Source organism: Loxodonta africana, chromosome 12 (assembly GCF_030014295.1).
Source record: "Loxodonta africana isolate mLoxAfr1 chromosome 12, mLoxAfr1.hap2, whole genome shotgun sequence".
Classification (NCBI taxonomy): Eukaryota; Metazoa; Chordata; class Mammalia; order Proboscidea; family Elephantidae; genus Loxodonta; species Loxodonta africana.
Window position 1 is genome coordinate 90253672 of NC_087353.1, and position 21209 is coordinate 90274880.

The following is a 21209-nucleotide window of genomic DNA, read 5'->3' on the forward strand; positions in this document are numbered from 1 at the left end:
GGATCTTTGAGAAGGTAAATAAATGAGTGAATCATCCCTGGGCACCTGCAGCTTCTCATAGCAGAAATTAAAAAAAAGAAGAAAAAAACACTTGTGGGAATCTGCTTTTCATATTTCGAGGTGATGATTTAGAGAAGTGCTAAAAATGTTTGTTTCTATTTATAAACATTAGTCTGTTTTGTTCTTGTAACATTGGATTAGATTTTTTAAAAATTTTTATTTCAAAATATTATAGATTCACAAGAAGTTGCAAAGAGATGATGAAGGTCCTCTGTATCCTTCACCCAGTTTCCCTCAATGTTTGGCAGTTTCTCAAAAAGTTAAACATAGAATTACTACAAGACCCAGCAATTGCACTCCTAGGCATACTAGTGCCATACCCCCCCAAATTGAAAACATGTATTCACACAAAAACTTGTACATGAATATGCATTGCAATATTACTCATACTTTCATTATGAAACAACCCAAATGTCCATCAACTGATGAATGGATGAACAAAATGTGGTATATCTACACAATGTAATATTATTTGACTGTAAAGAGGAATGAAATACTGATAGATGCTACAACACGGATGAACCGTGAAAACATTATACTAAGTGAAAAAAGCCAAGCACAAAAGGCCACATATTGTACGATTCCATTTGTATGGAATGTCCAGAATAGTCAAGCCCATAGAAGCAGAAAATAGAGTAGCAATTGCCAGAGCCTGGGGATGAGGGAAGTAGGGAGTCACTGCTAATGAGTATGTGATTTCTATTTGGGGTAATGACACAATCTGGAATTAGATACTAGTGATGATTACACGACTGTCAAAATACTAAAATCCAGCAAGTTGTACACTTTAAAATGGTGAATTTTGTGGTATGTAAATTATATCTCAATTATATATAGATATAAAACCCATCGCCATGGAGTTGATTCCTACTCCTACAGACCCTGTAGGACAGAGTAGAACTGCCCCATAGGGTTTCCAAGGCTGTAATCTTTACAGAAGCAGGCTGCCACACTTTTTTCCCAGAGAGGCTGGTGGGTTTGAGCTAACGACATTTTGGTTAGCAGCTGAGCACCTAACCAATGCACCACCAGGGCTCCATATATAGTAAAAAAAAATAGATATAGATATAGATATATAAAATCTGACAGGAGGAAGATATAAATGTGATAGTCACCTCTCTATACACAGACAGCATTAAAGCCTTGAGATTGTTCAAGATCTTTTAGAGAGGACTGAGCCTCGGGCTCCCCTCTGCTTACCAATGATCTTTTGCAGTGGGCAAGTGAATGAATTCTGGCCAATGAGACTTCAGTAGAAGTCTGTTGGTGTGGGGAGGTTTCTGGGAGAGTCTTCCTAGCTTTTAAAAGGGACATAAAATGAGGATATTCCCTACTTTCTGGCCCTGAATATTGTCATACACATGAGATACTCAGAATTGAGGCAGCCATCTTGAGTCCTTGAGGAAAACCACCTAAGAAGAGATGTCAGCTTGCTGAGGATGGCAGAGTAAGCCCACAAGAAGGACCTGGGTCCCTGATGACGTTATCACAGCACTGAATTAACCAATCCTGTAATGACCTTACCTCCGGACTTCTTGTTAAGTGAGATAAAAATTCCCCTTTTTTGAGCCACTTTGACTGGGGTTTTTGTTACTTGCAGCCAAAAGCATCATAATTAATAGACTATCAAATGCTGCTGAGACATCAAGTAATGTAATGACTATGGCAGAAATTGTAGCTGTCCCCTAGTATCTTCTTACACAATTATAGAATTTTTAGCTGGGCTATGGCCCTGAGAATAAGTTCCAGTCATGGAGTCTGAGCAGAAGTGATACGATTGTGTCCTTTAAGGGCAGGAGCAGGTCCTTCCCTTCTCCCTTCCTTTCCTTTTCATTGTCATAGTCATCTCTCTGCACATAGATGACACTTAAGGCCTTGGGATTGTTCAAGATCTCCTAGAGAGGACCGAGCCTCGGGAATGATGGTAGAAGTTGGAGGAGCCATCTTACAGCAAGAGAAGGAAACCCTGTGTTGAGGATGGCAGAGCAACAAGGGAAAAGGAATCTGGGCCCTTAATGCCTGTGAGTTGTCATGCCAGTTCTAGACCTCCTATCTAGACTTGCTGGTGAGAAGGAAAAATAAATTTGGATATTTGTTATTTTCTAGTAGATTATACTTATTTTTCAGCAAATACACTCTCCTCCTCCCTTATCTGGGAGGGATATGCTTTCTCTGCCCATTGATAACAGACTTAGCCATGTGACTTGCTTTAGAAAATGGGACATAGGCAGATGGGGTTGTATGCCATGCCCAAACAGAGGCTTAAAATGTGCTTGCATGGTTAGGCTTGGTCTTTTGGGTTCCTGCCCTCCACCATGGGAGGAGCATGCCCCAGGTAACCACTGCTTCTTTAGCCTGGGTCCTGGAATGAGAGACACATGGAGCAGACCTAAACCCACCCACAGCCTAAAGGAGAGCCATCTTTGGGAGACCTATGGGAGAAAAATATTTTAGAGTAGTTTGTTATGCACATTATCACAGCAAAAACTGACCAAAACAGGTTCTCTCTGTTGTAGTGTCAGAGCCTATATCCTAACTAAAACAAGGAGTAAAGAATATCCCTTGAATCTCATGACATGGACGTCACTGGTGACCTTACCAAGAGTTACCTCTGTGAAGTGGTAAGGAGTGAAGACAGATTGGAGGGGGCTGAGTAGTGAGTGAGAGGGAGGAAATGGAGATGCCTGTCCAGACAGCTCTGTGCTGGGGAGAAACGTGGGGCAGTAGCTGGAGGAGGAAGTCTTGTGGTAGCCATGGACATGCTCTGCTCAGATCTCCCTTCAAGAAAGAACTTGCTGATCAGCTGTGAGGAGTGCATGCAGCTGAAGGCCTCCAATTGTGGTACCTTTGGGATCTACTGCACATTCTCCCTGGGCATCTCCCAAGTGACTGAGCATGGTGAGGATAGTAGAGCCTGGCCATTTCTACCCTGAGAAGCCAACTGTAAAGAGGCCCAGGGAGAAGGCATGACAGTTGTCTGTGGAAAGGTTAAAGAACAAAGCTTCAATGACTCCAAGGGGAAATATTTTCTTCAAAGAATGGCAAGGAGGCCAGAGGGGCTGGAGCAGAAAGAATGAGAGAGGGAGAAGTAGGAAGTGAGGTTGCAAAGGTTTCTTTGTTTGCTTTTAATGAGAGAGACCAGAGCATGCTTAAAAGCCTGAAACTGACAAATCCAGTTGAGAAAGAGCAACTGAGTGTGGAAGGGAAAAGATGTGCATCAAAGAGAAATACCAGACTTGTTGGCCTGACAGAGGCTGGTGAAGCCCTGGACATTCTTTCAGCTCAATAATGAAGTCACTCCTGAGGTTCACCCTTCGGCCAAAGATTGGACAGGCCCATAAAACAAAATGAGACTAAAGGGGCACACCAGCCCAGGGGCAAGGACTAGAAGGCAGGAGGGGACAGGAAAGCTGGTCATAGGGGACCCAAGGTCTAGAAGGGAGAGTGTTGACATGTCGTGGGGTTGTTAACCAATGTCATAAAACAATATGTATACTATTTAATGAGAAACTAGTTTGTTCTGTCAACTTTCATCTAAAGTACAACAAAAAATAAATAAATAAAAAAGACGAGATGTGCAGGTGGAGAGAGGGAGGTCCCTAAGAAGGCAGAAGTAGATGGGGTCTGGACTGCAGGGGGTGGTGGGTATCCTCAGGCTGAAGGAGGGGCAGCTCTCTTGTGGCAGAAAATGGGGGGGATGGGTGCAGGCACACTTGGTGTGTAGGCCTGGAAGCAGCAGAGTGGCAGGGCTTTTCTCTCTCCTATCAGTGGGAAGAAAGATCTGGGCCGACAGTCAGAAAACCAGGCCCAGTGAGACACATGGGCTGTGTCACAGTTGTCCTTTCCTGGCCTCAGTCTTCCCAGCTGCACAATAAAAAGCCTGGACTAGATCGCTGGTCCCCGAACTTGTCTAATCCCAAGGAGATTTTCAAAACTGCACTTTTGGAGGGTCATCTCCCTGAACCGCTGGATCAGACTCTCTGGAGCATGGGTGGTGATGGCAGGAATCTGTACATCTTTTTAAAGTCCCCTGAAGGGAGGCTAGGGAGAACTTGAACATGCAGCCAAGCTTGGGAACAGCCCTGCAGTGACTCTAAAAGCCCCTCCAGCTCTAAGAGTTTGTGATTCCAACAAGAAGGTGCAGAACCCCAGCACAGCACTTAATTATAACTACAAGCTACACAATAAGTCACATGTCACTTCCTGTCCCCTTCAGAGACCCAAAGGTCCAAAAGGCACCAAAGGTCCAAGAGGAACAAAACAGTAAGGCAAAGTCACCAGCATTTCAGTGAAGTCCTGCCCCCGTGGAAACACGTGACCATGTTTCTAAACTCCCAGTTGGGACACGGCTCAGGATATGGTCAGGGGGACTCCCTGGGGGCAGAAGGACTAGGAATTGGATCACAGCGGTCTCAGAAGATCAGGGATGCTTGGCCGCCCTGCAAAGGGGTGGAGATCTATCCAGGCCTTTCTGAAACCTGATCCGTGGGGTAGGGGAGAGCCGGAGGAGGCCCTGAGAGTCCATGTCTCCCCTCCCTAGCTCCTCCTCTGCCTGGGTGCACCTTCTCTGGGGCTGCTCCGGACAGGTGCAGACCACCTGCTTTCTCCCTTTGCCTCCCTCTGCCCCTAAGTTTGGGTGAACAGGCTGGGGCCACCAGGCAGCTCCATGGACAGGGTCTTTGCCTCTGCTCACCTTCCAGCTTTGAGAAGAAAAGAAGGGTCTGTGTTGATTTGCACTGGGGGGCTTCTTCCCCCTGCTAAACTTTCAGGGGCTGAGAAAGAGACACTCAACCTTGGACTGACTGTGGAAGAAAGGACAGAAAGAGCCCAAGACATTCCCCCAGGTAGGAATCCTTCACTTTTGCTGGGGAGTTGGGAGGTGGTGGTGGTGTGTGTGCCTTTGCCCACTGGTCAGATGGGGAGTTGTTCCTGATGATTTCCAAGGACCCTTCTGACTCCTTCATTCTATGATTCTGCTGCCCTAAAGTACATTCAGTCATTCGAAAAACATTTCCTGAGTGCCTACCCTGTGCCAGGTACTACTGCTAAAAAAGATCTGCCCAGCCCTCAAGGAGTTCACAGTCTAGATGAGGAGATGGTAATAATAGCAATAGTTAGCACATTTATGGTAGACCAGGCACTGGGCTAATCCTTTTATCAATGTTAGTTTACTTAATCTAGCAAAAGCTGTGAGAGGAAAGTGTATTACTAAGCCCACTTTACAGATGAGGACAGCAAGGCGTATCAAGATGAGGTCACACAGCAAGCAGCTGGCGGAGCTGATGATTCTAACCACCATGTTGTATGGCCTCCCTGCACTGTAAAGAGACAATTCAAGGCAGGAGGGACACTAGTGAAGGATGGAGAGGGAGTGTGAGAGTTTTCGAGAGCCACATTCACTGAAGGCAGGGAAGGGTTAAGCCATATCTTGACCAAAGTTTCCAGGGTGTGGGGCAGAAGCAGACTCGAGGGGGCCAAGCTTGGAGCTAGAGGGAGAGGCAGGCATTGGGAGGCCACTGGGAGCTCTTGAGTCAGCTGGGATTTGAGGTCAGTGGGATCTGGATCAGGGATCCTTCTCTCTCATTCCCGGCCAGGGTGGTAGGGTATAGAGTGGGGGCACTTGAGGATTCCTGGCCACTTTCTTGGAAGCTGTCCCAACACTCATAGGGTGGGGGCTGATGTGGCCTGGGGGGGCCAGTGTCCCAGCAGCCTGAGACGTGGTTAGCCCTGAACCCCAGGAGATGGTGGATGGCCCAGATACCTAGAGGTCCCCCCTCCCCACAGCTCTCAGCTCCATCTCCCAGCTGTCCCCAGGCCAGGCAGAGGGAGGACAAAAGCTGATTATTCCACTGGGGGCTGTATGGGGCCCCATGAATGGGGTATTGAGAACACTGCGCCCACATCCAGATAGGTTTTCATCCTTTCACCAGCCAGGCTGTCTGTATGCCAGGGTGGAGGCAAAGCCAGGGAGTGATGGGGTGGATGGTGGAGTTCCTGCTGGGAGGAGTACCCCATATCCCCTGGTACCCCAATATATCCCAAACAGAACCATCTTCCCCACCACCTCCTCCTACAGTCCCCATCAAGGTGACGGACCCCAAGGCTAGGAGTCAACTGACGCTTCCCTGTCCCTAGCTCCCACAACCAACAGAAGCCCAGTCCTGCCAATTCAGTCTCCCAGATAGCTTTTCCATCTGTCCTTCCTCTCTACCCCTCATTATCTGGGATCTGGATGATTGCCTCAGCCTCTAAACCAGCCTCCTATCTCTCTCCCATTCGATCCATCACTCATACACTTAATGTCATACTCTTGCTAAAAGTCTTCAAGAAAAGAGAACATGGGGGGCTTCTAGGGTGCTGGGTACACAGTGTGAATGTTCACTGAGCTCTACACTTCAGATGTATATGCTTTTCCGTATGTATACTTCAGTGTTGTTGCTGTTTGTTGTCACTGAGTTGATTCCAACTCACGGCGATCCCAGAGTAGAGCTGTTCCATAGGGATTTCAGAGCTGTGACCTTTTGGAAACAGATCACCAAGTCTGTCTTCTGGGGCGCCTCTGGGTGGGTTCAAACCAGTAACCTTTTGGTTAATAGTCGAGTGCTTAGCTATCTGTGCTACCCAGAGACTCTTCAAGGGCTTCCCACACCAAAAGGGGAGAATATTTCAAATAGCATTAATCCCCCAGCCCTTTACTATTTTCCAGCCACGTGAACTACAATTTTCTTAATATTTTTCTTTAAACTGACTCATGTCTTTTGACTTTAATTTTAAAGGGAAACTTTATACTGTTCCAAGAAACGGAAAACCAGAATCTTTTCCTGTAAATTGTTGTTGTTAGTTGCCATCAAATTGGCTCCGACTCATGGCAACCCCACACACAACAGAACAAAATGCTGCCTTGCTATAAACAGAAGCCACTATACATAAAAAGGAAACCCTGGTGGCGTAGTGGTTAAGTGCTACAACTGCCAACCAAAGGGTCAGCAGTTCGAATCTGCCAGGCGCTCCTTGGAAACTCTATGGGATAGTTCTACTCTGTTCTATAGGGTCGCTATGAGTCGAAATCAACTCGACGGCACTGGGGTTTTTTATGCATTAAAAAAAAAGAAAACCAATGAAATTAAAGCAATAACTATATTGTCTATACCCCAAACCCCAGTGCCATCAATATTATCTATATTCCCCTAAAATTATCTGGGTTGCCACCACATGGGAGATTAAAATGTAAGGTGAGGCTGATCAGAAGATACTAGAGGGCTTTGAAGAGAAGGCTCTGCAGCTACGACTCTGGGATAGTACCTGTGGGTACGGCTAAGGAAGTTAGCAGTGGGGTAACATAAACAGATCTATGTTTCCCCCTAAAATTATATGGGTTGCCAAGCTTTGGCATATGCCACCCTGGAGGATGAACGCTGAGCCCTCAGCACAGCTGCACGGGTCTGTCATCGTTTGGGCCCAGTCAACTCCCCAACCTCGTTTCTGCTTCTTGATTTCACATACTCTTTCCAGGGGTCCCTGGGTGGTGCATATAGTTTACACTTTCAGCTGCTAACCAAAAGGTTGGAGGTTCAAGTCCACCCAGAGGCACCTGGTGATCTACTTCCGAAAAATCAGCCATTGAAAACTCTATCGGTAGAGTTCTACTGTGACACGCACAGGGTCATCATGAGTCAGAATTAACACAACAGCAACTGGTTTTTGGTTGTTGCTCCAGCCAAATCCAACTCCCCATTAGTTTCCATACATGCTCCTGTCTTTCTCAGCTCCAAGCTGTTGCCCATGCTGTGGTCTGTACTCAGAACACCAAACTCAAGTGGAAATGTCACTTCCCCCTGAAGCTTTCACTGCCCCCCTCCAGCCCGAAGTAATGTCTTGGGGATCTTTAATTCCAGATGTTCCATCTGTGTCTTCTCCACGGCCCCTTGATGGGACCATCTGAAAGGCCATCTACTGGCTGGACACACAAGGAAACAGAGATGAGAATTGGTCCCCAGCCAGTTGAGAAGAGCAGGGGGTGGAGGCCAGGAGATGGAAGCACTGCCCCTTCACCCCTTCCCCCAGCCCTGTCCTTCTTCCTCCTCCTGCCACTGGGTGAGTGCTTTCACCCCAATCTTTGACTCTCCCCTTTTCTGGCTCTCAGTTTTCCCAGCTATAAAATTATGGTGGGAGGTGGGTTGTGGATGAGCTGGTTTGCAATGTTCTTTCCAGCTCTGATCTCTGCCCAGGGTTGATGAAAGCTGAGGGTCTGAGGTTGGGGGACTCAGTGCTACAGGCGAGGGCTAAATATACAGAGTGTGGGTAGTTAGGGACCACTGGAAAGAGAGAAAGAGAATGGGCTCACCAGTGGCTGTTTGAGAGGCAGCTGGGAAGATAGATGGAATCAAATGACCTAGACTACCTGACCTTGAGAAAGAAGAAACAGTGTCTCAGTTTCTTCACCTATGAAATGGGTACACTAGTATGTGCCTCAGAGGGTAGTTGTAAGGAGTCAATGAGGTAATATGTGTGAAAGTGTCTGAGAACTCTAATACCCTATGCACAATAAGGGGCAGTTACCCAGCTTTAAATTTTTGTGTGCTAGGCCAGAGTCCCCATTTTTCTTCCCCACCTCCCCTCTCAGGCCAAGTGCTCAGAATTGTGTGTGAATAAGACCGTGACTGTCTGGGTTGGAATCCCAGCTGTAGCCTTTATCTGCTCTGTCGCCTTGAGCAAGTTGGAGAACCTCACTATACCTGAAGTTTCCCCATCCTTATAAATTGTCCCACTGATTAAGTGAGGCAAAGCACATAAAGCAATAAGCACAGTGCCTGGCATGCATCTATGTGATAGCTCATGCAGAAGGACTCTTTGGGAGGAAATCACAGTGAAGCACAAAGCTTTAAGGTGGAGCTACTGAGCATCCAGAAACCCTGGTGGAGGTGGCGTAGTGGTTAAGTGCTATGGCTGCTAAACAAAAGGTCGGCAGTTCAAATCCACCAGGCACTTCTTGGAAACTCTACGGGGCAGTTCTACCCTGTCCTGTAGGGTCACTATGAGTCAGGATCGACTCGATGGCAGTGGGTTTGGGTTTTTTGGGTACCCGAGCACCTGCTGAGTAATCAGCTGTGAGCAGGGGGCCCTGCGGGACACAGGTGAGATAGGTATGCCCACCTCACCAGGCAGAGGCCCTGAAAGGGGCACATACATGGTGCCCAGGCAACTCTCCCAAGTAGAAAGCACTTCCAGCTGAGGGCTAGAAGAAGGGGTTCTGAGCCAGGTCTTGAAGGGTGGGCAGGGCTGGAATGAGCCAGGTTAGCCAGCAGGGCAGTCCAAGCAGAGGAGATAAGGTGCGGTAGACTGATGGGAGGTTAAGTAAGGGGAAGCTGGTCAGAAGACACTAGGATGCTTTGTGGAGAAGACTCCAGGGCCAGGACTTTATCCTGCAGGCACCGGCAGCATTAACGATTTAGAAGTGGGGTAAGATAAGCAGATCTGTGTTTGAGACACACCTTTCTGGGGCTGCCGGTGGACCAATGGAAAAGATGTGAGGCAGCGAGGCTGATGGGGACAGGCAAGGAAAGAGATGATGGAGCTTCTGAGAAGCAGGGGTAGTAGAGTCAAAAAGGAGGGGGATGATGGTGAGGACCATTGTGCGGGGGCAGTGCTGTGTTCCTGAGGCTGGCAGCCCTTTCTCGTAGACGGCAGAGGCACCAATGGTCTTCCTCACTCTGTTTCAGCTAGCGCCCTACAGCCCACTCCACTGCCCTTTCCAGGTAGGTGCCCCTGCCCTCCCTCCCTGACCCCCTCACTCAGACTCTCAGAAGATGTCAAGGAGAGACTAACAAGCCCTGCATTACTCTAGAGGCCCCCACCTCAAAGGGATTGCTCCGGCCTTCCCTTTTTACACAAGGGAGAAATCAGGCCAAGAAGGACTGATCCCAAGTCTCCCACAGCTTCACAGCAAGGTGGGCAACCCCTAGGTTGGGCCCAGTGATCCCCCTACTGCCAGCTCTACCCTCTCCACAGAGCTGAGGCTGGTGGGGGGCCCGAGTCGCTGCCGGGGGCGCCTGGAGGTCCTGCATAGTGGCTCCTGGGGCAGTGTCTGCGACGACGACTGGGACGTGGTGGACGCCAATGTGGTGTGTCGCCAGCTGGGCTGCGGCCTGGCGCTGCCGGTGCCCCGGCCCTTAGCCTTTGGCCAGGGCTGGGGTCCCATCCTGCTGGACAACGTGGAGTGCCACGGGCAGGAAGCTGCGCTGAGTGAATGCGGCAGCCGGGGCTGGGGCGTCCACAATTGTTTTCACTACGAGGACGTGGCTGTTCTGTGTGATGGTGAGCAGAGGCCTGAGTCTTGGGAGGGCAGACTGTGGGAGGCAGCAGGGCTGCAGGCTAGATAAATGAAGGGACTTCCCAGTGGTAATCCTGTTTCATGCAGAAGACCGGGCCAGGGGCTGCACGGGTGTCAGCGTGACCTTATGCTGAAAGAAAACCAGCATCACCGCTTCCATGCATGGCTTCGATTGCCCAGTAGACCCCCTTTCCCATTTTTAAAACCAGGTGATTGGGGCCACACTGGCCTTAAGCTCTGCAGGGAAAACTTGAGAGGTTTTGACCTTGAGAGCAATGGTTCTAGATTTCAAGAGAACCACCCGAAAGGCTTGCAAAAACACAGATTACAGCCCCATCCCTAGAGTTTCTGATTTACTAAGTCTGGGGTGGCACCTGGGAATGTGCACATTTAACAAGTCCCCCAAGTGATGCTGATGCTGTTTTAAGAACTACTGCGTTAGAAGTGCTCAGGACTCAGAGTTCCTGGCTTTGACCCTTTGTGTGGCCAGAGCCTTAGGGGTCCGTGTCCCTGCCCCTCACACACCCTATAGGTGTGAGGATGGAGACCAGAAAGATCCATGGATCTTCCTCCCTTCCGCCCTGCTTCCTTCTCAGAGTTCTTGCCCACGCAGCCCCCAATAAGGAAAATGTTAACCAGCAGAGCTGTCCCCACAGCCTCCCAGAATGGGAAAGGTAAGTAAGAGTAATGCGGGGGACTACCTGGGTCTTTGGAGATAAGAGTAATGAGGGGGACTGCCTGGGTCTTTGGAGATAGATCCAGGGAGGGTCCAACCTTAGGCAGTGGAAAGAGAGGAATTACAAATGGGCAAACTTGGTCATTCCCCCACCCTACCCTGACCCTCTGTAGCCCCTCGGGCAGCTCACAGTCTGGATAGAGAAATAAGGATACAATCACTCTGTGGGAGGATTAAAAATAAAGTCAGCAAAACGTTGGAGAGGTAGGTGTGGGGGCTGGAGCTTAGTCTAATGGAGAGTCAGATAGGGCCGGAATCAACCTGACAGCAATGGGTAGAACTGCCCCATAGGGTTTCCAAGGAGCACCTGGGGGATTTGAACTGCCGACCTTTTGGTTAGCAACCATAGCACTTAACCAACTACGCCACCAGGGTTTCCAATGGGTAAATTGGGTCCAAAAATGATGATGTAGAAGAAAATGAAAAGTGCCCCACAAGAGGGACAGATAAAGAGGCAAGAAAACCTGGAGAAGGAAGAGGGTCCCATCTATTAGGAGGAGATTAGGGAGCTTCATGGAGGAAGGACTGTTGGAGCTGGACCTTGAGCAGTGACGGAGCTTACATCCAAAAAAAAAAAAACCAAACCCACCGTCGAGTCGATACTCATAGCGACCCTACAGGACAGAGTAGAACTGCCCCATAGAGTTTCCAATTAGTGCCTGGCGGATTCGAACTGCCGACCCTTTCCTTAGCAGCCATAGCAAGCACCTAACCACTACGCCACCAGGGTTTCCACCAGGCAGTGGTAAACGATAAAGCGGCACACGCTGGACGAGGGAGGGTTGGCTTTAGGCAGGGAGTGACACAATCAACTGACCTGTCCTGTGATCCCACAAACCACCCCCAATCTGGACTGCGAGGAGGCAGGGCACTAGGGCTAAGAGGGGGAGCAGATCCCCCTGAGTTTTAGGTCCTGGGGCACCGGGAACTGTGGATATGCGGAGGGCTTGGAGCACCCTGGGTGAGTGGCTGTTCAGACGCACTTCTGGAGGGAGGCCGAGCTCTGTGGGAGATGCCCCCTGCCCTCCCTCACCAGGTGAGGGCAGTGTGCGCCTGGTCGGGGGCACAGGCCCATGTCAGGGCCGAGTGGAGATCCTGCATGGCGGCCTGTGGGGCACCGTGTGCGACGACGACTGGGGGCTGCCGGACGCCGCGGTGGTGTGCCGTCAGCTGGGCTGCGGGACGGCTCTGGCCGCCACCACCAACGCCTTCTTCGGCTACGGCACTGGGCACATCATGCTGGACAACGTGCACTGCGAAGGAAGCGAGCCCCGCCTAGCAGCCTGCCAGAGTCTGGGCTGGGGAGTGCACAACTGCGGGCATCACGAGGACGCCGGCGCGCTCTGCGCAGGTGCGGATTTGGGGGCGGGGCGGGGCCTCGGGGCGGGGCGGGGCCGCGGCCCTTGGGGCTAGCCCTGACAGCTAGAGGAGGTGAAGAGGTGTCAGGACGGGGGTTGGGGGGCTTTTGGGTGCCCTGGTGGCGCAGTGGTTGAGAGCTGCTGTTGCTAACCGAAAGGTCGGCAGTTCGCCACCACCCACTCCTTGGAAACCGTATGGGGCAGTTCTACCCTGTCTGTAGGATCTCTGTGAGATGGAATCGACTCCATGGCAACGGGTTTGCTGCTTCCTAGGAAAACCCAAAATTTACTTTTAATATCTCAATGCTGCTCTAGAAGTGCCTCAGAATATTACAATACCAAAAAAAAAAAAAAAAAACCGTTGCCATGGAGTTCAGCTCATAGCTACCTTATAGGGCAGATTTGAACTGCCCCATAGTTTCCAAGGAGCACCTGGTGGATTTGAACTGCCGACCTTTTGGTTAGCACCGGTAGCACTAAACCACGACGCCACCAGGGTTTCCAATTATTACAGTACTCCCCACAATATCCCACTACTTCTTGTGGTACACTCTACAACTGTGACAATACTGCAATTTTGCCCTACCAAAACTCCAGAAGTACCTAGCAATCTCCCAGTACTCTTCATTGAATACTACTTCAGATTAAAATAACAATAGTATTGGCTTAGAAATACTTAATAAGTCTGTGACATGTAAGCCAGGTATGTCTCCAAAACAGGAACACAGTCCTCTGTAACCCTGATGCGCTATTATTTCCTCCCCACCTGGCCCCTCTCCATTTGTGGGAAATTTTTTCAACAAGTAGGAATAATAGGGCCAATAATGTCAGTTCTCAGGTGGACTTCACTCTAGAAGATATTAAGGGCTTGCCCATGATTCCTCCTAGCTCATTATTCCCAGTTTACAGGTGGGAAAGCTGAGGCCCAGAAAGGCACAGGCTTATCCATCGTCACAGGGTGGTGCCTTGGCTAACCTCACTGCATGGCATTGGGCATACCCCTTGCCCTTTCTAGCACTATTTAAAAATATATACATATAATAACAATGTCTTGTTCATGAACAAGACTCTTGATAATGAGGCTTGTCCTGCAAACTTCTCAAGACTGCAGATGTCCCTCCCTGGCAGGTAAGGCCTTCTGTATCTCCATGTCCTGGGTTTCAGAATGGGACACATGCTGAGAACAATGTGTCCCATGACACAATGCCGAATGAAAACACTGAAGAGAAATGAAAGCATGTCTGTGAAAGCCTTCTTAAACTGTGAAGCATTGTACATTTGTGCAGCACAAGTAAATTCAAAGCTAGGCAGATCTCCTTGGACCCCAGCTGGGGCTGGGCCCCTCCCTGGAAGTGAAATCTGTTGTCTTTTCCAAGGAGGCCCTCCCATCCTCCCCAAAAGCCCAATGGCTGAGGGGGAACCAGACTGGCCTCTGATCCTTCCCTCCTCTCCTGCTCTAGTGCTGGGTCCCCCCACTCTGGCAGTACCGCTGCCCTCAGCCACAAGAGAGGACTGGGCTGGGCACACAGAGCCATTGGGTAAGGAAGTGCAGCCCTCCAGGGGTAGAGTGGTGAGGGCAAGATGGGTGGGGCTGGGAATTGAGTCAGCTGCTCCAGAACTTGGAAATGCAGACCAAGGTCAGGGGGCCCTAATGTACCAGGCCAGGGTTTTAGCCAGATGGTAAAGAGGTGGGCAAAAGAACAGATCAACAGACAGAGCAAGGATGAAATCCACAGAGCTCTAGAAAGTTGGGTGGGTATTCAGACATTTCTTTAAAGCTTTGAATTAAAATTTGAGTTGGTGCTGAGACTGAAAATTGAGAGGCCTTGTGATGGGGTTTGAGAAAAAGGGCTGAATCAAGGGGAGACCTGCGTTTGGCAATAGGACTGGAATAATAACTGGGATTGAAATTAATGCCCGGAATTAGGATTCAATTCATTCCAGTTAAGTTTCCTGACGACCCCACTCCAGGCAGGACAACATGGTGACTCTGGGGTTGAGGTTGAGTGTGGGGTGCGTCTGGTACAAGAAAGGCCCCTGTGTTCTGCTTCAGGCAAGTTGGCCTCCTTGTCCCCTTCAAACGTTCTAGACGCCTTGTCTCCGCAGCTACCGGAGCTGGGGCCCAGCCTTCCAGGGAGACCGCACTGCTCACAAGTGCCTGGGCCGCGGGGAAGAAAAGTAAGTGGCGGAGTCGGGGTGCCACCGGGGAGGGGGGGTAAAAGGGGGGCCGGGGCTTTGGGAGCCAGCAGCCCCTCTGGCCGCGGGTCTCTGCGCCCCGCAGGCGGGCGGCTGCGGCTGGTGGGCGGCCCGGGCCCGTGCCGCGGCCGCGTGGAGGTGCTCTACGCCGGGGGCTGGGGCACCGTGTGTGACGATGACTGGGACTTCGCGGACGCGCGTGTGGCCTGTCGTGAGGCGGGTTGCGGGCCCGCGCTCGGCGCCACGGGCCTCGGCCACTTCGGCTACGGCCGCGGCCCGGTGCTGCTGGACAACGTGGGCTGCGCCGGCACCGAAGCCCACCTGAACGACTGCTTCCACCTGGGCTGGGGCCAGCACAACTGCGGCCACCATGAGGATGCGGGCGCGCTCTGCGTAGGTGAGGCACGCGCAGGCGTGCACTGCGGCGCGGGCGGGGCAGGGCAGGAGCCGAGGGATGGGCGGGGCCGCGCGTGAGGACGTGTGGACGTGAGGACGTGAGGACGCACACTCCGCAGGGAAAGGCGGAGTCCTACCGGCGGCGCGCTCTGCGGCTGCGCGAACGGGGGGGGCCGGGTGGCGCCGGGCGGCGCCGGGCGGGGCCGGGCGGGGTCGGAAAGGGCCTCCCTCTGCAGTGCCGGAGTCGGGTGGGACCTGGGTGGGGCGCTGGGCTCGGAGGCAGCCGGGGAGTGAGGCCTAAAGCCAGGCCTGGTGAGATAACAGTGTAACGTCTGTAAGAGTTTGTGGGGGGTTGGGTCGGAGTGTTGTTGCTGTTTGCTGAGTCAAGGACCGGTCAAGCTCTAGTTGGCAAAGTTAGTCAGACTTCAGGGAGCGCCTGACTTTTGGGACAAGTCAATGGAAAGGGGTGACACGAGTTTTTAAAATGTTTCTGTTCACTGATTGGTGTTGGAATTGAGATCTTCACACTCATTCCGTGCGCCCCTCCATAGCCTTGGCCACAAAGGGCTAGGCTTCAAAGGTTCTGCTTTGAGCTCCAGGGCTAAAGAAGCAAAACCCCCGTTTCGGATTCAAGAGGTGGGGAGCAGTGCAGAATCCTATGAAGTCCTTTCTGTCCCCAGAACAAGCTTCCTTCGGGAGGGTAGATTACCTGGCCCCAAGGAACATGGTACCCAATGTGACTACCACTTCTTTCTCTCTGCCCTTGGCTGAGCCAGGCCCAGAGGAGCTGGGACTGCAGGTCCAGCAGGATGGCTCTGAGACCACCCAGGTGCCCACTCCTCGGCCCAGGGACGGTAGGTGCCTAGAGGCCCCAGGAGTGAGGTGGGGGCATCGATTGGGATAGGAAGGGCTTGGATTGAGGGAGGTCACAGCCTGGGGGTTTACAGCTCTGCAGATTTGCACCGGGTCCTGAATCCTTGTCCTTTTGTACTGGTCTCAGGCCTCATTATCAGGGGTATGGTGTCCAGAAAAAGAGAGGTGGGCTTTAAGCTAGAGCTTTCTAGAGAGTCTCTAGAGGTAGGATCAAAATGAGGGGTTGGAGATCTTGTCCTGAGATCAGTGAAAGAATTCAGTCTATGGTGTGTGTGTGTGTGTAGGAGTGGGAGGTGATGACCTTCAGGGGACACAATGAGACATAATGACAGTCTCCAATGAGCTGGCCTGGGGTTGAGGTGTTGTAATTTCAAACAGAGAACTAAGGACAGAGCAAACATGAAGTACCCCACACATACTGGGTACAATCATTGTACCCTTCCAGTCATTGGAGTTTGAGTCTGGGCTGATGCTATCCTTCTTTAGTCTCATTGGTCTGCCCTCACAGCAGCTTTGAGGGCAGTTCTGTGTCTCAGACCACTGCCCTTTGCCTACTCTACCTACCATTACTTGATCTAGCCTAGGAGTGGCCTGGCCTGGCCCAGCCCCTTCCAGCCCTACACCTTCTCCCACACAGGGCATCTGCGTCTGTCCAGCGGCGCCCACAGATGTGAGGGACGTGTGGAGCTTTTCCTAGGGCAGCGGTGGGGCACTGTCTGCGATGATGCCTGGGACCTTCGGGCAGCCGGTGTCCTGTGCCGCCAGCTGGGCTGTGGCGAGGCCCTGGCGGCCCCTGGCGAGGCCCACTTTGGCCCAGGCCGAGGGCCTATCCTCCTGGACAATGTCAAGTGCCGCGGGGATGAGAGCATCCTGCTACTCTGCTCTCACATCCGCTGGGATGCCCACAACTGTGACCACAGCGAGGATGCCAGTGTCCTGTGCCGGCTGTCGTGACCCAGCGGCTCTGCAGACCACCTCTTCTGGGACTCTGCTGTGGCCTGCCCCTCCTCTCCCAGGAAGCCCTCCTCCTGCACTCTGCCCCTCTCTCCCTGCTGGGGAGAGAGCCTGCCCAGACTGTGCTGATGTGTGGGGGAGCCTGGTTCTATCCCCATCAACTTGTGTGACCTCAGCCTGTCATCAGCTATTGTGGGCCCAATTCAATGAAAGCTCCCAGATTCTGCTCAACCCGAATGGAAAATGGGGCAAAGGAAATGACTCCTAACTCCTTCTCTCTGGTGGGGCACCCTTGACCCTTTCTTCCTGGACCCAGGCCCAGGAGGCTCAGGGGCTGTCTGTAAAGGGGGAATCTCTATATCCCTCCCCCATCTTGGGACCCCCAAAAATAGGGAAGGCAGAGAAGCCCGCAGCTCTTTGCCCTGCCCCGTTCCATGAGGGCCTGGGCTCAGATGGTGCTTGGCTGGACAAGGGGACTAAGGGGGCCAAAGCAGGGACAGTGGCCCCTTCCTGCAGCTAGATCCACTTATGCTGCCCCCACCAGAGAGCCTCCACTTTGCAGTAGCAAAGAACTCTGGGGGCCTGTAGCCACCCATTCCTCAGTGCCAAGGTCAATAAAGCATTGTCCTCCCTGTCTTTAAACTGAAGTCAGTGTTTGGGCATTATATGTGGCATCGGGCATTCCCTGGAGGAAACTGGCTTAGGGATGGAAGGTAGTTCAAGAGCATCACCAGGGTGATCTCAGCAGGCCTAGCACATCCTGGAATTGCTGACTCACAGTGTCAGGCCTGGGAGGCCCCTAGAGTGGCCTGTAGCTCATTCCCTCTTTCATTTTATGTAGACAGACACCAAGGCCCAGCCAAAGGAAGGGGCTGGCTCAAAGTCACATAGTGAGGTGATGAAGTCACTAGAGGAGAAAAAATTCTGGAGGCAGAAAATTAGATAAGGAAGAGCTAATAGGGGCTTCCCCAAGGACTGGCCTTAGGTATCAAACAGATCTGCTCTGCTCTGCTCTGCTCCGCTCCGCTCCGCTCCAGCCAGAGAGAAGTAAGCGATCTTTCCAAAAACATCTCTTTCAGCCCCAGGATAGGTGACTTGCTAGTTTCAACTGTCCAGTGTCAAGACCACAGGCTATGTCTATGGCTCTTGTAAGAAATTGCCAAAGACTTAGTGGCTTAAAACAACACAGATGTATTATCTTTCATTTCTTGAGGTCAGAAGTCTACAGTGGGTCTCACTGGGCTAAGTTCACAATGTCAGCAGAGATGGTTCCCCATGGAGACAGGGGAGAATCTCTCTCCTTGCTTTTTCCAGCTTTTAGAGGCTCATTCTTTGGCTCCTGGCCTCCTTCCAGTCACCAGTAGCATCACTCCCACCTCTAAATCTGTCATCACATCTCCTCTGACTCTTCTGCCTCCCCTTTCAATCTTGTAAGGACCCTTGTGATTACCTGGAGCCCTGGTGGCGCAGTGGTTAAGAGTTTTTGGCTGCGAACCAAATGTTGGCAGTTCAAATCCACCAGCCACTCCTTGGAAACCCTATGGGACAATTCTATTCTGTCCTATAAGGTCGCTGTGAGTCAGGATAGACTCAATGGCAATGGCTTTTTATTTATTTATTTTTTGGTTTGTGATTACCTGGCACACTAGGCCCACCTGGGTAATCTAGGATAATCTCCCGTCTTAAGGTCCTTAATTTAAGCAAAAATGCAGTATCACTTTAGCCACGTAGGGTAACATATTCACAGGTTCCAGGGATTAGGACGTGGACATCTTTAGGGGGCCATATTTCTACCTACCACAGGATCCAAATCTGAGTCCTAGCTCCCTGCCAGGGACTGAGGTGGACCCTATCTCCATCTGTCAGGGAATTCTCTGATACCCACTGTGTCACTAGAGAGATTAGGGCTGCAGAAATAAAAGGTGTGACAAGGCCTAAGGATACAGGGAGTTAGAGGAACAGGGGTGTTCTAGCCACCCTGCAGCCCCAGCACACTCACAGATTCAGCTCGGCGCATGGTCACAGCCACCCCACCACACACACGTTTCAGTGTGGCCCTCCCTTTTCTCAGCAATATCACAGTTTCCGAAACTCTGGACTCCTCTTTCTCGATCTAAAGAAAGTATTTTCGTCAACATTCTCTCAATTGATCCTCACAGCAGCTGTGTGAGGGAAATATTGTTTTCCTTTTTTACGGACAAGGAAAACTGAGGCTCGGAGAAGGGAAATGATTTGTCCAAGTTTGCCTAATTGAACTGGCACTAAAATCTCTAAGATCCTTGATGCCCATTAATACTGTTCACCAACATTTCCAGGTCTCCTCGTTCCTGGTGCTGTAAGGAAGTACCACAAATTGGGTGGCTTATAAGAACAGAAATGTATTGCCTCACAATTCTGGAGGTTAGGAGTCTGAAGGAGAATCTGTTCCATGCCTCTCCTAGCTTGTGGCAATGGCCAGCGATCCTTGGTAATGGTTAGCATTACTTGACTTGTAGATTAATCTCTGCCTCAGCAGATGACATGGTCATCTTCCCTCTGTATCTCTGTGTCTGTGTCTCTTCTCATTTATAAGGACACCACTCATATTGGATTAGGACTCGCCCTAACTGATAACATTTTCTAAGACCCTATTTCCAGATAAGGTTCTATTCACAGATACAGGGGTTAGGACTTCAACATATCTTTTCAGGAGACACAGTTCAATCCATAACATGTGGCATGGCCATATGATATGCTTTGGCTGTTGAAATGTGAGTGGGAGTATCCTCCCAGGCAGAAGTCTTCAAAGACTGGTGCGTGACTCACCAAGTTCCCTTCCCCTGTCAAGGTGACCAATAATGTTCCAGATGCTAGCGGCTCCATCAGCCTGTGTTCCTGAGGGAGGATCACCTGGGGCAAAGCCTCCGCTGACTTAAGATGGGCGTAGAGCGTGAGTGAGGAGGCAACCTTCGTTGTTGTAAACCATTGCGATTTGGGGTGGTTATTAGAGCAGTAATACCTAGCCCACCCAGCTGAGACACCCAGACTCCCAAATTCTTCTCTGTCTTGTGAAGCTTACCTGAAACCTGCCTTCTAGCCAGTTATTAAGGCTGCTTCTCTTCACTGTTTGATTCAGCAAACTTTGGCTACCCCTCTATGTGGCAGATCCAGCTGGGACTGAGAACACACAGATAGATGAGACAGGGCTTTTGCCCTTAAGAAACTCAATACTGACTTGAGTGCCCTACTCTCTCCTGAAATCAGCCTGTTCCACTCAAAACTTTGTTCCTTAACCCCGAACCTGAGTTTCCCTGTTTGGTAAGTAGCACTACCAACCACTGGCTAAGCCAGAAACCTGGGTGTTGTCCTCAACAACCCCCACCCCCAACAACTACTCAATTACTAAATCCTATTGGTTCTATCTCCCAAACCCTTCTTGAATCTGCCCATTCTCTCCATCCCCCCATTTCTCACCATAGTCTCTTCACTGTCTCCCTGACTCTGACCCACTCCCTACACAATACCTACGGTGAGCTTTCTTATGTTTACAAGTCTGATAAGGCTGCATCTCCACTTAAACTCCTTCCACCCACGGCTCTCCAGTGCTCTTCCTCAGCTCCTTAGCTCAGTTTACAAGATCCTGCACAGGCTGGCTCTGCCTATGTTTTCAGCATCATCCCAGGACATTTGCTGCCAGGATCTAGCCAGGCTGAAACCACTTGCAATTTCTCTAATGTCTGGGCTTTCTTCCCATGGGGCCTCTGCACACTCTGTTCTCTCTGCCTGGAATATTCATTCGTCACCCTCTTCCCTCCTTCCCTTTAGCCAACTCTTCTTTAGCCTCAAGTCTCAGCTTTCATTTTCTCCAGAAGGCCTTCATAAACACCCCTCTCCAGGTCTGGACTAGCGGCCCCCATTGCACCCTACACCTCCACAGTGACAGCATATAGCCCCTGCATGTCATCAGACTGCTGGTTGGCTGTATCTGCCACTAGCCCAGAAGGACTTTGAGGATTGGGGCTGTATCTATTGTGCCCAACTTTGTGCACAGGGCCTCTCACATAGTAGGTGCTCAAATAATATTTGCTGAGTGAATGGAGGACATGAGCAAATATTTCTTGAGTGCCTACATACTCAGCTGAACACCGTGCTGGGCTCTGGAGCCACAGAGCAAGTGATCTTGACCAGGTTCCTGTGTGCATGACATGGAGATTACCTTCAAGAGGAGCAGACTGATGATAAAAAAAAAAGATGATAAGCCATTGAACAAATAAATAGACAAGATAGTTTGAGCTAGTAATTAGTGCTGTAAAGAAAAAAAGCAGGG

General features: G+C 50.7%; 1 protein-coding gene across 1 annotated transcript; it reads left to right on the forward strand.

The window, feature by feature from the left end:
* Positions 1-7695: 7695 nt before the first annotated feature.
* On the forward strand, positions 7696-20053 carry SSC4D (scavenger receptor cysteine rich family member with 4 domains). The gene is made up of 10 exons (XM_023555872.2): positions 7696-8154; positions 9780-9815; positions 10069-10374; positions 10987-11064; positions 12163-12477; positions 13945-14022; positions 14591-14662; positions 14766-15077; positions 15853-15930; positions 16587-20053. Exons 1-10 carry the CDS (start codon positions 7956-7958, stop codon positions 16901-16903), a joined length of 1791 nt encoding a protein of 596 aa, XP_023411640.1. The 5' UTR covers positions 7696-7955; the 3' UTR covers positions 16904-20053.
* The last annotated feature ends 1156 nt before the right edge of the window (positions 20054-21209 follow it).